At 40.4% G+C, this 21090-nt stretch overlaps 2 protein-coding genes across 2 annotated transcripts; both read left to right on the top strand.

The window, feature by feature from the left end:
* The first annotated feature begins 9556 nt into the window (after positions 1-9556).
* Positions 9557-12561, top strand: srm (spermidine synthase). Its single transcript, XM_085260716.1, has 8 exons — positions 9557-9758; positions 10075-10195; positions 10272-10364; positions 10452-10605; positions 10726-10809; positions 11029-11174; positions 11334-11456; positions 11561-12561. The coding sequence occupies exons 1-8, from the start codon at positions 9628-9630 to the stop codon at positions 11576-11578; spliced, it is 870 nt and encodes a 289-aa protein (XP_085116842.1). The 5' UTR covers positions 9557-9627; the 3' UTR covers positions 11579-12561.
* Positions 12562-14916: 2355 nt separating this feature from the next.
* On the top strand, positions 14917-16078 carry sst6.1 (somatostatin family member 6.1). The gene is made up of 2 exons (XM_085259368.1): positions 14917-15226; positions 15603-16078. Exons 1-2 carry the CDS (start codon positions 15122-15124, stop codon positions 15828-15830), a joined length of 333 nt encoding a protein of 110 aa, XP_085115494.1. The 5' UTR covers positions 14917-15121; the 3' UTR covers positions 15831-16078.
* The last annotated feature ends 5012 nt before the right edge of the window (positions 16079-21090 follow it).

The following is a 21090-nucleotide window of genomic DNA, read 5'->3' as shown; positions in this document are numbered from 1 at the left end:
GCTTGTGTGAACTATGCTGCATGTGTTCTTTGAAGCACTAGTGTCAGCATCAATCTAGAGCTTTACTTCAAAAGTTCCCGAGCTTAGCTTCTTTATTAGATTTGATTTTACAAGTGTACAGTCTGCTGCAGTGATGCGGACGCTGCACCAGTCCATCATGGTGAAGAGGGAGCTGAGTGTAAAAGCAAAGCTCTCAATTTACCGGTCGATCTACATCCCTACCCTCACCTATGGCCACGAGCTGTGGGTAGTGACCGAAAGAACGAGATCGCGGATACAAGCGGCAGAAATGAGCTTCCTCCGAAGGGTGGCTGGCCTCTCTCTTAGAGATAGGGTGAGAAGTTCGGCCATCCGGGAGGGGCTCAGAGTAGAGCCGCTGCTGCTCCACATCAAAAGGAGCCAGCTGAGGTGGTTCGGGCATCTGACAAGGATGCGCCTCCTGGGTGAGGTGTTCCGGGCATGTCCCACCGGGAGGAGGCCCTGGGGCAGTCCCAGGACACGCTGGAGAGATTATATCTCTCGGCTGGCCTGGGAACACCTTGGTGTTCCCCCGGATAAGCTGGAGGAGGTGGCTGGGGAGAGGGAGGTCTGGGCCTCTCTGCTTAGGCTGCTGCCCCCGCGACCCGGCCTCGGATAAAGCGGAAGAAGATGGATGGATGGATGGATGGATGGAAGTGTGCAGTCATTTGTTAAGAATGAACTAAAAATGGTGGACACTAGTGTGCGAAAGTCTAGAGTCACACTTCATTTCTTCCTATTTTGCTTCCAAGTAGCCAAACTTTCTTGGTTTGTTTGTTTGATTTTTTTTTAAGTTTTTATGTTCAATAGTTCCCCAAGGTCTCTGAAGAGGGCAGCACAGTGATTAGTACTGTTGCACCACAGCAAGAAAGCCTTGAGTTCAGCTAATTTCACTCAGCTGAAGCCTTTCTGTGTGGAGTTTGCATGTTCACCCTGTGTTTTGGGGGTTCTCTCCAGGTATTCTGGCTTCCTCTGGCAGTCCAAAGACATGCAGGTTGTGGAGTCCACATGGTTGTTTGTCTCTCTCTGTTAGCCCTGCTGCATCAGGCTGGCGACCTGTCCAGGGTATACCCTCCTCTTGCCCTATCGTAGCCCCGCTGCGACGCTGATAAGGTTAAGTGAATGGATCGTTCAATCTCTGAATGACTTTCTACGTTTTTCATTGGCTGTCATTGTCCATTTACAGTTCAGTCTTTGTACCTGACGGTTAAAGGAATATGTTTTATTTCTGGCTGTAAATCCACTTAACACTGGCCTATGACACATTCAAGCTTTAAAAAGTCACCCGTATATACATAACAGACAACTGACAAGAAACCTGACAAGTGAAACATGAAAGAAATTTCAGGCCTAAAAAAAAGAACTGTCTACAGCAGATGATGAGTATCTGAATGGCAGGTCCTTAAGAAATAGGAAAACAATCCAGTAAAGACCTGAAACGGGACCTGAGATGCATCTGGACCTTCAGCTGATCCCTCTTCTCTTCACTGAACCCTCATCGAGAATGGTCTCAGTAGAAAGGTGACTGTCAAGAAGACGTCCTTAAGGGAAACCGTGAAAAAAGGCTGAGTTATGTCAAATTATGCAAGAACTGGCCTGAAATGATCAGTTGACAGGTTTTATGGAGTGATGAATAAATATTTGAGCTTTTTGGTCCATATTGTCATCAGTATGTACAGAGGAGGTCAGGAGTGGGGTACAACAATGAATGTCTGCAGCCATCTGTTTAACAGATGGGCGATCATGGTTTCAAGCAGCATTTTGAGCCTGTGGTTTTGGGATCTTTTTAAAATGGATAAATGTGCAAAAATAGCATCAGATTTTGATTCACCAAGCAATACTACCTGGAAAGAATGTGATTGGCTTGGTTTTTCAGCATAATAGTGATCACAAACACTCAATGCAGCAGAACCATACATGGATAGACAGTAGAGCTGCCACAAATTATTATTTTGATAGTCGACTAGTCGCTGATTATTTTTGCGATTAGTCGACTAATCAGATCATGCATCCATTGGATGTAAAACATACAGCTTATTGCACCAGCATGCATCTGCTCTTATATAACTATCATTAGCTTACAGCTTTAAGTGTTTAAGGTATGTGCTAACTAAAAATAAAGACAAGATGAGAGTTTATTAAATTTTAATGACACTTGCAGATTGTTTCGATGGAGTTTAATCTGCTTGACGTTTATTCAGCTGTGTAAAAACTCTAACTTTAATCTTAGCCAAACCGATTTAATCAGGAACCAATAAAATACTAAAAAAAAGCCAAACAATAACATTTTTAAGTTATCTAAGTGACTTATATATAATGTTTAACCTGAGTAGCGAAAGACGGCGGTGGGTTTGAAAATGACTTGCTGGGAGTCCGGTGTTCTCACCGGCTCTAGTGAGCCTTGCCCCCGGCTAGCTATCGAGCTAGCTGGTGGGTAACAGACGTCTCCGAAAACGTCGGAGCGCTTTTGAATATATGTGATGTCTTGATAAACTGAGCCGATATTTGAGGTTTACACAGCTACATTCTCGCCTGAAAATATGTTAATCGTTTATTTTGTGACCCAGAAAGAATAATAAGAGTAATATTAAAACTAACTAGCTGCCGCCATTGTTGATAACTGAGCTGGGCCGCGCTATGAATTCTGGGACACAGCTTCTTCTTCTTCGGGGTTTAACGGCAGCTGGCATCCTTGTACATGCAGTGCTGCGATCTTCTGTTTCAGTCCGTTATTACACTCTTAAATCCTACTACTTATTCCTGCGTCTTTTGGGATCTTACAAAGCCTCAAACGACGCGTCGACTATTAAATTAGTCGTCGACGATTTTAATAGTCAAAGTAATCGTGACTAGTCGACTAATCGTGGCAGCCCTAATAGACAGTGAAACACTATTAGTCATGGATTGGCCTCCACGGAGCCCAGGCCCTAACGTCATTGAAGCAGTGTGGATCATCTTGACAAAGAATGCAACAAAAGCAGCCAACATCCAAAGAAGAGCTTTGAATGTCCTTCAAGAAGCCTGGAGAACAATTCCTGAAGACTACTTAAACAAATTACAAGACAGCTGCCTAAGATCAGGCTGTAAAAAAGGCTGTATATTGTTTGTTTGACATGTTTTCATGTGAAGCACTTTGTAACAGCGTTTTGGTCTTAAAAAGTGCTATATAAATAAATTTTACTTACTTACTTACTTACTAAAAGAATAAAGGTGGTCATAACAAATATTGACTTTCAAGATTGTTAGAATTGCCCAGACTCTGTTTATGCCTTGTATTCTGTATTTCCATGGAGGTTTGCATTTATTTCAATAAACTGTTCCACGACTCCTCAACATATAAATTTGACTTCATTAAAGTTGTTTTACAAGTTTTACAAAATGTAAATATTGCAGTAAACAGTCCCATTACTGTTGCGTGGCACGGAAAATTTGGGTTTATAACATGAATTAAGGTCAGCACACTTAACTTGTTTGCTGACTTAGTGCTTATTTTAACCTCTGGAAATAACAAACATTAGGGCCAACACTATGTAGAGAAACACTGGGAAAAGAATATAATATCTACATCCATCTAATATATCTAATCAACCAATAACATGCCATGTAGACAAAGTCAAAAGAACCTGCTGAAGCTCAGACTGAGCATCAGGAAGAAAGATGATATGTAACTCTGAACATGGCGTGGTTGTTGGAGTCAGATGGGTTGTTCTGAGTTTCAAAAATTGGTGAGTGGTGAGTTAGAGGTGGTGTAATGGTGTGAAGGATATTTTATTGGCAGACTTTGGGCCCTTAGTAGAAGCTGTCCACCCCACAGTATAGCCATCTTCTCATGTCTTCTTCCAGCAGGATAACACACTATGTTCCAAAGCTCGAACTACTTTCTTGAACATGACACTTAGTTCATTGTACTCAAATCACAGGATCTCAGTCCAAGAAAGGACCTGTGGGATGATGTGGAATGGAAGATTAATCTCAGAGTAATATTTCCAAGCATGGTTGAATCTGCGCTGCAAAGAAAGCAGCTCTGAAAGCAAAAGAGGATCCAGCTTCATAGTACCAAGGTGTGCCTAATGAAATGGCCAGTGAGCCTTTACAGATTCTGTGCTTGTCACAAAAAACTTGGTTACAAATGATTGCGAGAAGATGTCAAATTTGACGCAAGGGGGCCTTTCATTAATGTCTGACTGACGGTCCCAAGCTTTACATTGAGAGTCAAGTAAAAATTCACATGGCCCAAACGGAAAAAATAAATAATAAAAAAACTGCTGTTTTTCATTTTCAGCACAATGAATCTTATGTTTCACTAACAGCAGGCTTTGATACGACATCTAGTACTATGTCTTGTCCTATTAGCTGTGTTTTAGTTGGCCTGCACCATTAAAAATGCTTTATTGGTAACAGACTGCAAGCAATATGTTTGCGCTGCACCTTTGGATCACATGGACTTAAGGTTACAAACTTTAATATGATTGTGATCTTAGCTTTCATTTTTCGTTGCTTGCCCCTTCAAGTTTGAATTGTTTGCTCCCCTTTAGCATATTTTACTTTCTGTTGACAATGACAGGTTCTTGTTTAAACAGATACAAACATACTTTCACAGGAAACTAAATAAAGCGCCTCTGCCTGTGTGAATTTCAGGTTTGTGTTTGAGGATTAGAGTATGAGGATTAGATTTCCATTTTTCTGCCAGCAGCCATTGAGGTGCCTTTTTTTTTATTTAGCTTTGAACTTTTTTGTAAATTTTCTTGGCTTACCTAGACAAGTTTGAATTGTGTGCTCAGCTAACTTTTGCCTTTGGGTATAACACTCTGTCGTGAAGATACTGAGCCTAATGTAAACAGACTAAGAGTGCACTGTTGCCTTGTGCAGTATAACAGCTGAGATCTGTCCTCACAGTCCATTTAGAGTGGCCGTTCTGATGTCAAACTGGAATTGCAGATATTGACATTTCAGTCTGAGACAATCGTTTTACTGTTTTAAACTCAAATGCTTTTGAAATTAATCCAAGTAACTACCATCATTTCGGGTTAGATTGGGGTTAGGATTAGGGTTTGGGTTGGTCTGAGACTTACTAAGAAAAATACCTCCAAACTGACCAGTTTTTGTTCAGTCACAGCAAATTAAATAAATAAATAAATAAAAATACAAATTCTGCGTCAGACACAAGTTTCCATAGTCAGCCGGTCATATGCAGGTATGTTGATATATAAATAAACATGATGTAAATTTACTGTTTAAGCTTTGGTGCTCTTGTGCAGTATGTCTTCTGTACTAAAGTCTAAGTTTGAAAGAAAAAAAACAATAAAAGGAAATAAATATTTCTTGTATGTCTTTGCATGACAGTGAACCATACTCTAAAAGGTGGGCGTTGCTACAACGAGGCTACAAATTCTAAAACATAGATTTTAACACAGGCATCTTCAACCCAGCAGGACAGAAGATCTAAACTTAACACAAAAAGTAACAAAATTCATGTTTGGTCAATTATTACTCTATTGTAAAGATGCTTCTTTACAATAAATCTTATACCATTGGAAACCAGGTTTTTATTTTTCCTTAAACGGTGCCACCTTTGTAAGGAAAATTTCATTTGTGGGTTGCGCCTATGAAAAAATTCCATATTTTCTCTGTGAATGTCAAACACCTTGTTTCGTCTGTGCCGAATTGGATGATTACAGTCGAAACAGTTGAAACAAGACACACTGACAATTTAACAATTTATTGATTGAACAAACGGGCCTCTGTTGCATGTGGAAGAACCATAAACAGCTGCAATGGCTTGCCACCTCCTCCTCATGCTGGTTACCAACTTGGTCAGCACCCCTTTCCTTCAACCACTATTTGTCACAAGACAGCCAATGTGGTTGTGTTGGCTGTTAAGCCTTCAATGTCTTGTTTATATAACTAAGTTCATGTAACTGCCAAAGTTTAGAGGCAGTTTCCCAAGAGAGTGAACAGTGTTTAGAGTTGTTTGTTATTGTTGTTTTATTCTTATTTTATGCAGTCATTTGTGTGAAGTTAGCTCTGTCACAATTAGAATATGAGTGAATTGAATCTTGGCTAAGACAAGTTTTTTCTCTGTAATGTTTGACTGACACAATCTGAAAGTTAGATGGAAAAAAGCTTCAGAGCACAGTTATTACTTTACAGTGTTTCGTTTTACAGGCAGAAATGAACCAAACGCAGACCTTTGACCACTTTTGCATTTGCGCAAAAGGTTTTGGGTGGAGTACTACTTTTTTTTCACGCACGCTCATTCAAAGGAGTTTTAGAATGTATCTTCACTGTTAAATGTTCTTATTAATCTTATTTTAATAAACAACACTGTCATACACAAAACTAGGGTGGCACTAGGGGTGTAAGCATAGCTGGACTGGCCATCGGGCATACCGGGCATTTGCCCGGTGGGCCGCTGGCGATTTTTTGTTTTTATGGGCCGATGGATTTTTTTTAATTTTTTTTTAGGAAGGGTATATATAATGAAAGGTGTTGGATTGGCCAATTGGTCATGATCGACTCTGGGCTGGACCAATTACAGCCGAGGAGGCCGGATGCGCCCTCCCCCCTGTTTAGCAATCACGTGATTTTCGCGCATTGCATGCCGGGAACTCGTGGCAAAACAATCCAAGTACCGCATCAAATGCAAGCGTTTGCAGCACCGTAAAACGTTCATTCTCCGGTTCCAATACCTTCTTGTTTTTTTCTTTGCCGCACAAAAAAGGAATGTACAGAACAAAAGGAGAACAATGCCGGTCCGTACAAAGACAGACTCGACGAAAAGACAAAGAAAAGATACGAGGAAAAATCAAAGGAGTGAAAGGGTCAGACCCTTACGAGCACACAGAGGGACAAAAGACGTTAGCGTGCTGCCCAACTTTCACCACGCTCATATTTATAATTATACGGTTCTTGGAGTGAGTGCATACACTCATGAAGTTTAGTAACTTCAGGTCACTGCAACAAGCCCAGGTACAGTTTACCGACGGATGGGTACAGGACCTTGAAATGCACCGTGTAGAACGAAAGACCATAGAGCTGGGCGATATGAGATTTTTTCATATCACGATATGTTTTTTTCATTTCAGGCGATAACGATATCTATCACGATATAAGCCAAATAACTATATTTGTAAGATTTAAATGTGCCGTTGCTCACAAGTAAAATGTGAAATAATCAGCAGCTTGTTTTTATTTAAATATTTATTTCCCATAATAAGTTCAACAGGGTAGATGTACTTAAGGAACATGAGACTTTTTCAGATAAATAAAGGCAAATATTGCAAACTACACAAAAGGCAGCCACTAAAGCATTTAAGTTTCAAAATAGAACAAACAAAACAGACTAAATTGTCAATTCCACTTAGAAACAAAATATTAATTCTAAAAATAAATCTTAGTTTGTTTTACAGAAGAACAGACAAAACTGACTAACTTTTGTCAATATCAAATAAACTGAGAACTAAAAGGAAATTCTCAATCTCTCCTTGTTGTATAGCTTAGCTTTTCAAACAGTTTTAACAGTTACTTTAGTCTGACAAAAGCCGAATGACGAATTAGCGCTTCCAGTCAGAGACTGAGGCTACGTCCACACGTACACGGGTATTTTTGAAAACGGAGATTTTCCGTTTTCGTTTTAAAAAAATAATCCCGTCCACACATAAAGGGAGAAATGAAGGAAAACGCTGCTATGAACATGCCAAAGCAGCAGGTAGCGCTAGATTCCTAACCGTGCAGAAATGTTGGCCAATCAGAAGTCTAGAAGCCTCGGTGGGAAAAAGTAAACAAAGCTGGGGCATAGAAGCAGAACCGAGTCGTATGTGTGGACGGACAGTAACTGTGTGTATATGTAAGCATTTAAACACTGCAGAGAGTAGAATTAACAGTATTGTAGAAATTCATTTCACCGAAACAATAACGTGGCGCACAGTGTGACACATGCACCAGTTCATTGTATTTCCAGACTTGCTTTCGGCACAATTTACAGTGCACGCTACTCTGTTTTTTGTCAGACTTGAAATAGCCGAAATACCTTCACACTACAGAACTTCTATGGCTCTTCCGTTCGACAATCTCTCCGGCATTGGAACCATCATCTGTTTTCTCTTCGGTCACGCTCGGTTGATTTTTCTAGTCGGCACACTCATTTCCTCCATTACCCGCTGGCTGCTTCCCAAACAAACACACGTGCGGCTTGGCACTTGTGCTGTACGTAACAAGTCACGCGACGTGACGCTGTGGCTGTGATTGGTTCGGCTCTGCGCTACTTAATTTGGATTGGCTGACCTTTTTTTTTTTTTTTTTTTTTTGAGGACAAGAGCGGCGAGGTCTATCGCGATAGCTTAATTTCTCTATCGAGTAAAAGTTATATCGCGATACATATCGTTATCGTTCTATCGCCCAGCTCTAAAAGACCATCGTACGAACAAAGGTAAGTTTACCAGTCTCACAAATCGTCGTCATAAATACACATTCGTTAACCGTTTATTAATAGGACCTTTGAGCTCAACGGTAATTAATTTGTAGTGGAAATAATTTCTGGTAGCATTACAGAAATGTAGCAGTGACAATAATATTGTATGCTGTAATCGCACTGGACAATTAGTGATACAAAACAACAGTTTTATCCTGTGAATAAAAGTATATGTTTTTGTCAATGTACCATAATAACAGAAGCGAAACGCAATATTGTGTCAGGACAATTTACTATTTATGCACAATAAATAAAGGAGCATAGCGCGACCATTTCTGTTCAGCGCCAGACTTGTAACCTATATCACCAATTATGTTAAGAAAAAGGATGTATTAACTACTACAAAACTCTGATCTTTGTGGGAATGCTTGGAGCAGACTAACATGTGAGCTGGAGTGTTCTGGGACGTTATATTTGGTATATCCAGACCATCCGTCGGCTCTTACTTCGGAAACATGGCTTAAAAAATTTATCTTCAACTACGTAATCCGATAAAAAAAAAACCGATCTCTTTACCCGTCGGCTTTCCATGGCTGTCATGCGACCAGCTATTGCAGTTAATAATACAACAGCTTCTTGGCATTTTTTGGGTTTCTTTTTATCGCTAGTACCTCTTGCCACAAGTTCCCAGAATCCTTTGCGGTTTTACCCCTGAATGACGTCACATTTTCAATCTTTATCCTGGTGGGCCGGGCTCTAGTCAAAATGCCCGGGCCGATTTTTTGTCCCAGTCCAGCCCTGGGTGTAAGAGATCATATTAGGGTGGCACATGCCACCCCATGCCACCCTTCAAGATCCGCCCCTGGAAGAACATAACAACTGACTGTTAAATTTCCTTGAAACTATCAAACAGGCATACACTTGTCTCCCGCACCCTGGTGTCCAAACTCACGGGTGTGTTCACACGCCAACTTGGTTGCGCTTCACGTGGGCTGCTCAGCTCGTGGGCCGTGCGGCCGCTGTGAAGTCAAACAAACTATACGAGAGAACCTGCCACGCAATTGGTTAGCGTCGTGAAGACCCAGCTACGTCAGCGCCCTCCCATTCGCTTTAAGAAGAGGGCGTCAAGTCTCGCGGTTAGGCAATGTGTTTGTCGTCACTCTTCACTGCCACGCTTCCAAACACGGTAGGCAGCTGTCATGGACCACATTAAAGATGGATGGTTTACAGAGTCTTGTACGCTATGGCCAGGGCAAGCAATGAGTCTCCAAGTAGAGGAGGTCCTCTACCACAAGAAATCCAAATTTCAAGATGTTATGGTTTTCAAGAGGTGAGAACAGTGAAGCTAACTTCACTTAGCTAACGCTGCTAGCTGTTAGCTGTGCTCGCACTGAATGAGCAACCTAGAGCATGATTTTTTTTCCCCAGATGGTTGAAAGATACGACGTTTTTTAAGCTTGGCTCGTGATTTGCACGTCATTGAAACTTTAGTGTAAACTTTAAGGGTAACGCTAGATTCATTTAAGTCGCGGTACATGTATTTGTTTAATGGTACTAAGCATGTGGTTACACATCTGAATCCTACGGAAGCTCTTATGTAAAAGTGATCCTGTTGCCTCATGCTGTGCTGTAATGCTACTTTCCAGCAAAACCTACGGAAATGTGCTGGTGCTGGATGGAGTGATCCAGTGCACAGAGAGGGACGAGTTTGCCTATCAGGAAATGATTGCAAACCTTCCCCTGTGTAGCCATCCTTGTCCTAAGAAGGTATTTCTCGTAAATGTGAAACAACAGTACATTCGGGATATTTCCAGCTGTGACGGTTATATTTGCATTTTCACAGGTGCTCATCATTGGTGGCGGAGACGGGGGTGTGCTAAGGGAAGTGGTGAAGCATCCGCTGGTGGAATCAGTGGTTCTTTGTGAGATAGACGAGGTAGGAGCAACAACTCTGTTAATTTATGATGTAGGGATTGTCCTCTCTGCTGCCTTTGATGACATTTTTATGTTGTCTTCTCTTTAGGATGTGATTAATGTGTCAAAGAAGTTCCTGCCAGGGATGGCCAAAGGGTTTTTCAGTCCCAAGCTCACCCTCCACATTGGTGATGGCTTTGAATTCATGAAGCAGAATCAGGACGCCTTTGACATAATAATAACAGATTCATCAGACCCAGTGGGTAGGTGCTGCTTAAAGTCCCACAATCCTTGTGTGTCCAAAGAACTAATCAAACAACACAAATACGGGACACGCTTTAACGAGGCAGTCTCAATTAGAATCTCTTTAATTGTTATTTCAGGACCTGCTGAGAGCTTGTTCAAGGAGTCTTACTACCAGCTGATGAAGGCAGCATTGAGAAGTGGCGGAATTATTTGTTCCCAGGGTAAGTTTATATTTCACTGGACTTGTGCATTAAAAGCTGGCTAATAAGTAACATTTTGAGTCTGCTGAAGATGTTACTGTTATTCAGTTAGTGAATGGATTACTTTCTGTTGAGTTGTTCCCTTCAGATTGAGTAATGCCAAAAGATGGGAAAGTAACACTTTTTTTTTTTTTTTTTTTTTTCTCCCCTCTCCCCGCCTCTTGCTTTTGTAACTGACAGGCGAGTGTCAGTGGCTCCATTTGGAGCTGATAAAGGAGATGCAGACCTTCTGCAAAACCCTATTCCCTGTGGTGGACTACGCCTACAGCACCATTCCAACTTATCCCAGTGGCCAAATTGGATTCATGCTCTGCAGTAAAAATCCTGTAGGTGTTAAACTGTCATTCTCAGTTTGTCATCCACCACACTTCCCCAAGTGTTCTTGGATTGCCTAAAAAAAAAAAAAAAAAAAAGAAAATGCAGAAATGTTCCATAGCATAACAGTTTCTCCCTGATCATCCTTGTGCCTTGTTTGTTTTTTTTAGGAAACACATTTCAGGGAACCAGTGAAAGCACTGTCAAAAGAAGAGAAGGAAAGTATGAGCCTTAAATATTACAACCCTGAAATTCACAAAGCGTCGTTCGTTCTCCCAGAGTTTGCAAGAAAGGTAAGTTGGTTTCAAATTTTAATAGTCTGTCCCACACTTGGGGGTGCAATCCACACAATGCCGAGGGGTATTTTCTGCATTTCACCTGGTGTCTTGTCTGACAGGTGCTCAGAGAAGCATGACCAGCAGCAAAGGGCCATGTGCATCCTTCAGCCAACCCTTAGAACATGGATAAACAACCTTTTTCGATGGCTTCTTGAACTCTACGTAGTTAAACGTCATCCCAAGATTTTCAGTTCAGAGAAAATATTGATTTTTGAGCCGGTCTTGCACACTCTTGTGTTGTCTTTCAGTTCTTCATGTAATTGTCTTATCTGCATTTTGTGAAGCAAACCTAACCTCATTCTGAAATGTTGTTTTTGTTTTTAATTCTGTTTTCTGTAAAACAATAAATTACACATAGCACAACATGTGTAATTGTTACATGGAGTATAGGAACCGCTCTACCATTTACAGGTCAAGTGAATAATACTTTGGCAGGTGGCTTCAATTTTATTGTGTCTGATTGGTGTATGTAATCCTCTACTGCACATTTATTTTGTGACCTTTTATTATTTTGATATCTTGTCACAATCATGGTTCAGAATACTGTCCACTACACAGAAACCCTATAGTGCCTGAAACTGGTTGCGCATAACCTACCAGTCTTATGGTCTCCTACTCAGAAGCTAAATGGAAAAAGATCCCTTTAAACAAAACAAAAAAGCACCTAATTGGTTTAGTTAAGGCTCAGCTTTGAGCGTCAGTTATCGAATACTGTAAAGAGATCACATTACATGCAAACTTAGAAATGTTACCAGAGCTGTCCAGTCCATGAATAGTCTTAACATGTGAATTCATTATGCAGTTATAGCATGCAGTATTGGGTCTTGATTACTGGGTGTACTGTTTGTACTGTGTAAGAGTCTGACTGCAGGATGTGAGATCGTTTCTTTAAATGGAAATGTAATAGTTCAGTGATTTGAGCTAATGTAAGACATGATTTACTGTTAGCTATGGCTACCTTGACTCTTTACTGGGACATGGTGTTATACCTGAATGAATGAATTTGTCTTTTTTATAAGAATCATGAACTGTAATAAACTGGTAACGCAAAATTAATGGATCAATGGCTGGGTTATGTTTTGTTTTTCGAGGTCTGCATTTTCCAACCACGCTTTCAAGCTGCTGTTTGCTGCAAATGGTGAGCAGGTTCTGTGGGAGCAGTGTAGTGTTGAGACACGTGCAGCTTTGGTATTCAGGCACCAGGTGGCATCCTTGAATCTTTTATGTTTTAGGCCAGTCTCCGCGTTGGAATTATACTGCTGAAATTCTTTGAATTAGAGTAAAAAGCAGTCGGACCCTCTGAGCTGTTTAGTGTTTCATGATGGGAAGTGTCACTGTGGAACTTACCATTCAGTTGCGTCAACTCAAACTACTGTGCAAAAGCTCAGTCTTCACCAATATTTTTTTCATTTTTTATTATAATGGGACCAACCTGCAGTTCAGTGTTATGTTGTCACGCTGCTTTGCAGGAGCTGTGCCCATAGCTGGATGATAAAGATAATTTGTGCTTGTGAGTGTTAATACTGTAATATAGGAAATGAAGCCCATCTCTATGGGCTTGTGTTCGCACCAATGAAGCGACAGCCATGAATTTTTAATTTGACTGGGTTTTAATCTCCATACCACAGGAACAAAACTTGGGAATACAATAGACTGACATTAAAATTTATTTCTTCTACAGCTAAATTGGTGGCTTGTTTCCACGTGTACAGATTCACCTGTTTGTTTTATAACAAAAGCATTAAACCCTTATATGATCTGTGAGTCACTTAATTCTCAGCCATCTATTTCAGTTACTTGTTGAGGTGGTGACTCAACAACACGTAATAATGAAAATGGAGATTTTAATGCACATTAATGCAATCTTGGAGCACCTATAGTAGTCGCTGGGGGTTCCTTAAGTGTTTGAAGTCTCTTGCAGTGTCATCTGCAGATCCCTTTAAGCTGATGTTGCTGTATATTCCTCAAACACACTGAACTGCCAATACAACAATTTTTAACAGTCAGCTAATCTTTGGATTTGCTTTGGGCCAGCTTCAGATCTGCAGAAATCAACCCAGAGACTGTTGTGGAAGCATGAGAAATCCATTTGAACATATCAAACGAGGCATACGGGAATACGAGCGCCGCATGTTCCCTGCCAGCAGCAAAACAGTGAATCCTGTAAACTCAACTTAATTGTGCTTTTTCATGAAACGTCTCACAGGTTGACAGCAGATTAGCACACACTTTGAAACAAGGTCATCTCAGACAAGAAAGTATAATTAACTTCAGTGAGACATTTACCTCGTACACATTTTAAATATATATAGTATTAAATGTTTTTTTTTTTTTTTGTTAAGCCATAAAATACAGTTTATGGTGTTATTTGGTAAATAAGTTTATGTTATGTCACTATATTAGACCTATAAAATATTACTTTTTATGTAAGCAAACTTGATTAGTAGTTAAACCTGTGTAAAGAGTTGAGGAATTAATTTTTACTTATAATGTATGTTAATGGTATTGTGTAGAAAACCTCAGTGGCAGTTTTAGAATCCATTTGTCGTGCAGTGCGTCTGGTATCCATTGTGAAGCAAAGGACATTAATTCATTTTCGATTCAGAGACACCACATGCATCAAATCACGGGGCCCATGTTAATGCAAAGATAACCACAAGATCCTTATGGATCAGCACTAAACTACTGAACACTGCTGCTTCCTTTTTAACAGCTATGCTAACTCCACGAGATTGGTGATGTGCATTTCCTGAAGAGATTTCGGCGAGTCAGTGCGAGTGTCAGACCGTTCAATTGCAATCTGCAGGTGTCAAAGAGGCATATAGAAGCAATATGACAGGAACAGGATTTTGCCCGGGGTAGGGTGCCAAACAGCGGCCTGTGTTGGGAGTGGAAGATAAGCTGGCTCATGGTCAATTTGTATCTCTTTTAGATCTACTTTGACTCCTGCTACAGGGAAATGTGGCCGCTTTATTTAAGTGCTAAAAATGGTTCAGGCATATCCGTTGGTATCACACTTTAGATGAGCTGTGGAATTGTCCGTCCACCTGTCTGACAGGTATTCTCTGAGATTGTCTATCGTAACTGCGAACGCATTAGTTGATGTCAAAACCTGGTAACGGGCAATTGACGTCGTCGTGCGCTGCAGATGTTTCCTCCCGATGAATCACATGTACGCAAGCCATCTCACAATTTGTCAAAAAGGTTAACTTTTAAACGGTTCCATTTGTTGTGTCCTGACCTCTTCATCTCTCCTCCTCTTTCATGCTCTCCTACACACCCCCAACGACATCCACACACGCGCACACACCCTCCACCCTCCGTCATACACCCACCACCCTCTACGTCAGTGGCAAACACGAAGGGGGTAGAGGCGTATAAAAGAGTGAGGGGCTTTAGAGGTAGAGCTGAAGAAACATCAAATCTTCTGAGCAGCTGCCACCAACTGCACTCCACTTTTTTCTCTCCCATCGTTCTTCTCTGGATCTCCGGCTAGTCTGAGCTGCTCAGACTCTCCTGCTCAGACACACACACACAGACACACACAGCCACACTGTCTTTGTGAGCCTCCTGCTCCTGTGACTGTAGCTCTGGTCGGTCACCTGCACTCCTGTCACAGCATGCAGCTCCTGGTGGTGTTAGCAGCTCTCATGGGGGTTGTGTTCAGCGTTAGAGCAGCTGCCGTGCTTCCTGTGGAGGATAGGAGCCCCATCCATGTGAACAGGGTGAGGAGATTGTTCGTATTGCTCATATTAGTTTGATGTTTGTTTGTTTTTTACTTTGAGGTGTAATTATTAATAAATGTATCCAGTTACTACATGGGAAATAGTTTGAATGATTCGAATTTTGAAAACAAAAATGTAACTTACAATAAAACAAAATCTGTGGTTATGTAAATAAATAGTAAGATATTTAAAAATGGCTTTTTTAAATTGAATTAAAACTGCTTTTAACTGACATGATTAATATTGTCAGTATATATAATTTAAAATGGGAAAAGTATTAATGATCTGTGAGCATCACAGACAAGTGTTTTAAAGTCACACTTCCATGATTTTTCCTCCGTGATAATATTATCTCTACTTTCTGATTCCTGGTTAGGAGCTGAGCAAAGAACGCAAGGAGCTGATCCTAAAGCTGGTGTCTGGCTTGTTGGATGGAGCTCTGGACACGAACATGCTGCCGGGAGAAGCGACACCTGTGGAGCTTGAGGAGCCGCTGGAGTCTCGTCTGGAGGAGAGAGCTGTGTATAACAGGCTATCGCTTCCCCAGCGTGACCGCAAAGCTCCCTGTAAAAACTTCTTCTGGAAAACTTTCACCTCCTGCTAACAGTGCCCAAAAAAACCCCCACTCGGCTCCGCCTGCCTCCGGTACTCCTTCTGTTCCAGCTCTACATAAACTGTGGTAGACCTCAGCTATACATATCATCTACACCTGTCACACATGCAACATCGATGGACTTCACTGAGACAGTGTGTCTGTTTGAATATTAATTATTTATGTATCTATTTATGTATACAATGTATGTAACAGTTTCTTTCAGGGTCAACAATAAAGCATGGATATAATATTTAAAATGGTGATAACAGTTAATTACTTTTTGTTTTTTGAAGGTCAAATTTTCCTTCTCCTGCTTCTGTAAAACAAATGCAAAGGCAGATTTCTCAAAAGTGTTGTAGCTGTATTTTTCTTTGCGACTAAAATAATCGAAATATTTCACGGCTTTCCTGTGTGCGAATATTTTTCTTTCTAAGAAACATTAAGGCGCAGCTGTGCCCTGTGGATACGGAACTTCTTTTTCAAAAGCACATCAAACATTATTTTCTTTTAAGTCTTTCTACTTTACCGGCATACACACAATAATAACCAGGGGCAGCAATACTGCTACAAAGACCGGATTTTCTATAACTATGAAGCATTAAAAAAGGAATAAACTGCCCCCTTTTATTTTTAAATTAATAGCCTTTTACTCATCTATAAATAAAACTATACCGTAAGTGAATTAAGTCAAAGTAGCTTGAGTATTAGTCCTTATTAATTCCTCACCACAGGTTGAGGGAGACGCTTCAGTGACTTATCACAGATCGTTAAACATGTCAGCATAATAGGAAAGTATATAAATCAGAAGCTCCTCCCGTGTTCACACAATCATGATACTCTGTTTCAGAATATTATGAGCAAAGTGGGGGGAAAAGGAGAACGGCTGTCAAAGCACATCAACAAAAAACAATAAATGAAGGAAATAAATGAAAAGAGCGTAAAGTCAATATAAGCAAGAAAAATCATGTTGCACTGATGACAGTCTGACCTCAGCGTTTAATAGAAAAAGCCCAGAAAAGGCTTTGGTTGCATGTTAAGATAATGAAGCGAGACCTCCATCAACCTGCTAATACTCTCTCTGATTCTGACTCCCAGTCAGCTGCACGCCTGCCCAGTTCTCAATCAGTCCTGCTACAACTGCTCCACACCCTCCAGCCCTTCAGGCACGCTCAACCACCGTAAAATGAGTTTTTCTTAACCACTTATTTAGGGAAAAAGTGAAGTTGGTGCTGGCCGCAATCAAATATCGACTTCCAACTCGGGCCCACGGCCCCTATTAGCGAACTGATGGATTTCCTGTGATAAATGACATGCAGGTGAAATGTCCTGCTGTTCGCGCCTGTTCAAGCGAACCGTTTATTTTCACACGTGAATAAATGAACAATCATAAAAACGGAGCAACAAAAACAAACAGTTTAAGAGAGCACTGCTGAATAATGCAACAATCACAGGAGAACCTTTTGATGATTATTACGTTCCGTTCAAGGGTTTTAAAATTAACTGCCCTGGCTTTTCCTTTAAGTTTTGCCAACTTGTTAAACTCTGATGCTGATCACATCGAGCTGTCTGTTACATAAATGATAAACTGTAAGCATGAGGAATACTTTAGTTGCTGTGGTTCTGTATTCAAATTTGAGACTTGGCTGGTAGAAAATGGCACATTAGCAGCACAAAGTACATATGAAGGATCAAAACAACATTTACCCAACTAACCCACGGAGAATGGGCCGTTTGAACTTCTCTGCCAGCAGTAATTATTGCTCAATGCTTAGCAGAGTTTTACACTCACTAACATAAATGAGAGACTTAAATGAAAAACGGCAATTCCTAAATTTCATTACTCCACCGTCCACAGAAATCCTGAACACTCAGAGGAAAGGCAAAGCTCCGGTGCTGTCTCAACTGGGTTAGTGTCTCCTCGTCATCCTGCACAGAAAGAATAGCACCAAATGACTCATAATCATGCTTGTTTTACTGCTGCGAAGTTAACATTCACACTTCTGATGAAACATTAAAGGCCATTGTGAGGATATTTTTTCCTCCATTTATTGCATGCGTTTAAGACTACGCGAGAGGAAAGACTCGTCGGTCTATCCTAGGTTTTAACTGAACAAGACAATATAAAATCCGCTGAAAAGGACCACGTGACGGTGAGTTATCGCTCCGTGAATTTCAAAGCTGTATAATTACACGGTTCTTACAACCGCTGGGAACTCTGCTCCGTCGCTCCTTTTAACGATGCTGAATAGGCAAAGGCTCCTGGGAGCTGTCTTGATTACAGGTCATCACCTGGCATCTTGCATTCTTGTATTTGAAAAAGGAAAGGGGAAAAAAATATATGCAGGTTTACAGTCTGTAAGAAAACTAGACTCTGTTTTTCAATAGAATAGAATCGGTTTGAAGAATGAAGGAAAAATGTCAAACATAAAAACATTTCTGCTCCTTCAAATATATCAGATGCCAATCATTATCTAGGGTTGGGTTTATGGACACAGTACAATTTGATGTCAGTAAAGGCGCTGTCCGCTCCTGACTTTATGCCCGTGGGCTCAAATGAGCATGCAGAGGTGCAACTTCAAAGCTGATGCCTGCAAGTAACACATTTTATTGGCTTTCCTTTTGATCTGAAGAGGGAGTGAAAGGAGTGCTCGGGCCAAACTGTGTAATTCAAATTTAAATGTGACTCCATGCGCCACTCTTTAAAAATAACAAAGCTTTAGGTATTGTTGGTACACCTCACAGGAGCATCAAAGTGAACCCACTATCGACACATACAGAGTCCTTGTTGACCTTATGTGATATTATAATATATATATAGAGAGAGATAAATATACACAGCTCCAAATACATATTAACAATAAGCTATGAAAACAACTGGGGCATTTAGTGAAGAAACACATTTTCCACTTCATTGCTTCATTAGAGACAAAATCCTAATTTGAATGTTTGTGTTGAGCTTCATTGTGAAAGGTTGTAGAATCACCCCCATCAAAATAATCATTCGGCTTTTGGCAGATTTCAGCACCTTGTTTGGGATTTATGGTCTACACATTTACTACATGGTTTCACCATCGCTCTTTCCTGCAGCTGCGGGAGACAGCTCCTGTGCTTTCAGCCCATTAATCTGTGTTTTTGGACTAAAGATTTGCTAATTCAAATCACTTCAGCTGAAATTCATGTAGTCACTGATAATCCAATGGTTATTCAGGTTTTCTGAAGTTTTTCTTTGGGTATTGGCTGCGTTTTTCAGGAGAATAAGCTGAAGTGTGCCAAATTACCCACAAACTGGACTGAAAATCTACGGCAACAGGTCTTATTGGGTGATCAATCCAAATTTAACATTTCTGTATTAAGTTGCTATATTTGTTTGGATGTGGTATATGTTGATATATTTACATCTCTTGAATGATTATTCACATTTTGAAGCACTTTGTAACTGTGTTCTTTAAAAAGGGCTAAACATACACAGTTTTTCCAAAGGGTGAAGTGCTCCACTGTTCTGCTGCAAAGCGGACTGGTGGTTGAAACAACTCCCATCAGTTTTGTGGGAATTTTGTTTTTCTCCTGAAGCAGTTCTTAAACTGAACACATTAAAGGCTATGAGGTCATCCATAAGGCTGACCAAAGCTGTTAAATGCCAGGGTTTTCTGAGAGTGTGCTAGAAACTGTGCTGCTACAACTTCCATACACATCCCACACATTCACAGGGAAGAAGACACATCTGAATCCATGGATATAGTTTTCTCAAGATTATAAACTCTGTGAAATGATTCTATTTATTGTCACCACTGAATCAACTGTGGTCCAAAAACATTCAGAAACCCTCGAGAAATATGATTATTTTTATTTTAATCTGTTCCTGTATGTGATGTGTGTGGACTATTATTACAGGAGTGCTGATCCAACTTTTAAATAAATGTCTGGAACTAACATGAACTAACATGTCCCTTTTAAATATTCCCAGGAAGTCACCCTGAGATGTAACCTTATTATAACCATTTGCAGCACAAATACGAGGCAGGAAACTGAAACTGTTATTTTTTCCTGGTTAAATAAAGGTAAATAAATAAATATGTTCCAGTAATGTTGGAGTCCAGGCTCTGGGGAGGCCAATCCATAATGTATTCCATTGCTTGTTTATATGATCACGGACATGATCATATGCACGCAGCACTGACATGCTGAAGTTGTTGCTAATCAGAAGCTTTCCAGATGGTACTGCATGGCGGCTCAAAACACGATGGTGTTCGTAATTCCATCACTTCTAACAAGATCCCCAACACCACTGACAATGCAGCTAATAGCTCGTTGGGAATCACCTTGTTGATGTGAGATTGCGATCTTATGTAAAATTGTGTTATTTTTGGTGTTTTTATGGATTCAACTAAAAGAATTGGAACAAATGGTGTGTTTTTGTTACAGGTTGCAACTAACATAGTGCCCAAAGATACCATTTAAATTAGGTTATTTGCTAAATTGTCTTAGACGTAACACTGGTTCCTGTTTGGTTAGGTCCTTTTTTATGCTTTGATGATTCGTAGGTCAAAGTGTTCATTTGTTAAGTGGCAACTGAGAAAACATTCCCCTGAAAGTGATCAGCTGGAAGAAAAAAATGAATGAAAATGCATCCAGTGTCCAAAAAACAACTGTGAAACACCTCCAGAAAGCCTGAAAAACTATGATAAAAAAATTGCAGTATTCTATAAATGTACTAATTTATCTATTTTATTTCACAAACAGATTAGCTTACCTTTATCTACCAGCTGACCTTGTAAACTTTGTTGGCCAAGCTGAAGCTATGTGATCACCCTGTTTGTTTCTGTTTTTCACAGATGTGTCAGAACCGATTTGAATCCTGCTCTTGTGGAAATTTAGAAACGGTTAACGTCAAAGACCTACCTAACAGGGCCTCCCATCAGTCAGAAGACAGGCCAAATTAACACCCAGCACTTGGCTGAATGCTTCTGAGAAAAGGTGTGAACAGGCGAGCTTGTGTGGCAGTTTCCCTGCTGAAAGGAAGTCTGGGTCCTCTCCTGTGCACAACAAATGCTGACCACAATACCTCGTGATCTTAAGAAAGCTGAAGGAAAATCATTTGAAAAGATTTTGGAATGAGCAGGCCAAATTAAATAGAGAATAAAACAATATAACTACTATTTTCATTGGTACATGTTTTGCTTTAAATACGAGGATGGAAGCTCTTTGCAGTCCATAGACGAGCACTTGTACTTTATCAACCCAGCAGCTCTGGACTCAATGCCTGTAGCAG

This window comes from Mchenga conophoros, linkage group LG20, assembly GCF_057382185.1.
Source record: "Mchenga conophoros isolate Kocher_MC1m ecotype Shallow Benthic linkage group LG20, M_conophoros_male_GT1.1, whole genome shotgun sequence".
Lineage (NCBI taxonomy): Eukaryota > Metazoa > Chordata > Actinopteri > Cichliformes > Cichlidae > Mchenga > Mchenga conophoros.
The sequence above is the reverse complement of the archived record's forward strand: the minus strand, read 5'-3'. Positions and strand labels throughout refer to the sequence as shown.

What these genes read in the sequence shown, in the direction of transcription:
- sst6.1 (XM_085259368.1), top strand. Translation starts at nt 15,122, where the DNA reads ATGCAGCTCCTGGTGGTGTTAGCAGCTCTCATGGGGGTTGTGTTCAGC. An exon ending in GCCCCATCCATGTGAACAGG is followed by an intron (nt 15,227 to 15,602) that starts GTGAGGAGATTG and finishes ATTCCTGGTTAG; the next exon opens with GAGCTGAGCAAAGAACGCAA.
- srm (XM_085260716.1), top strand. Translation starts at nt 9,628, where the DNA reads ATGGACCACATTAAAGATGGATGGTTTACAGAGTCTTGTACGCTATGG. An exon ending in GCCATCCTTGTCCTAAGAAG is followed by an intron (nt 10,196 to 10,271) that starts GTATTTCTCGTA and finishes GCATTTTCACAG; the next exon opens with GTGCTCATCATTGGTGGCGG. An exon ending in CGGAATTATTTGTTCCCAGG is followed by an intron (nt 10,810 to 11,028) that starts GTAAGTTTATAT and finishes TGTAACTGACAG; the next exon opens with GCGAGTGTCAGTGGCTCCAT.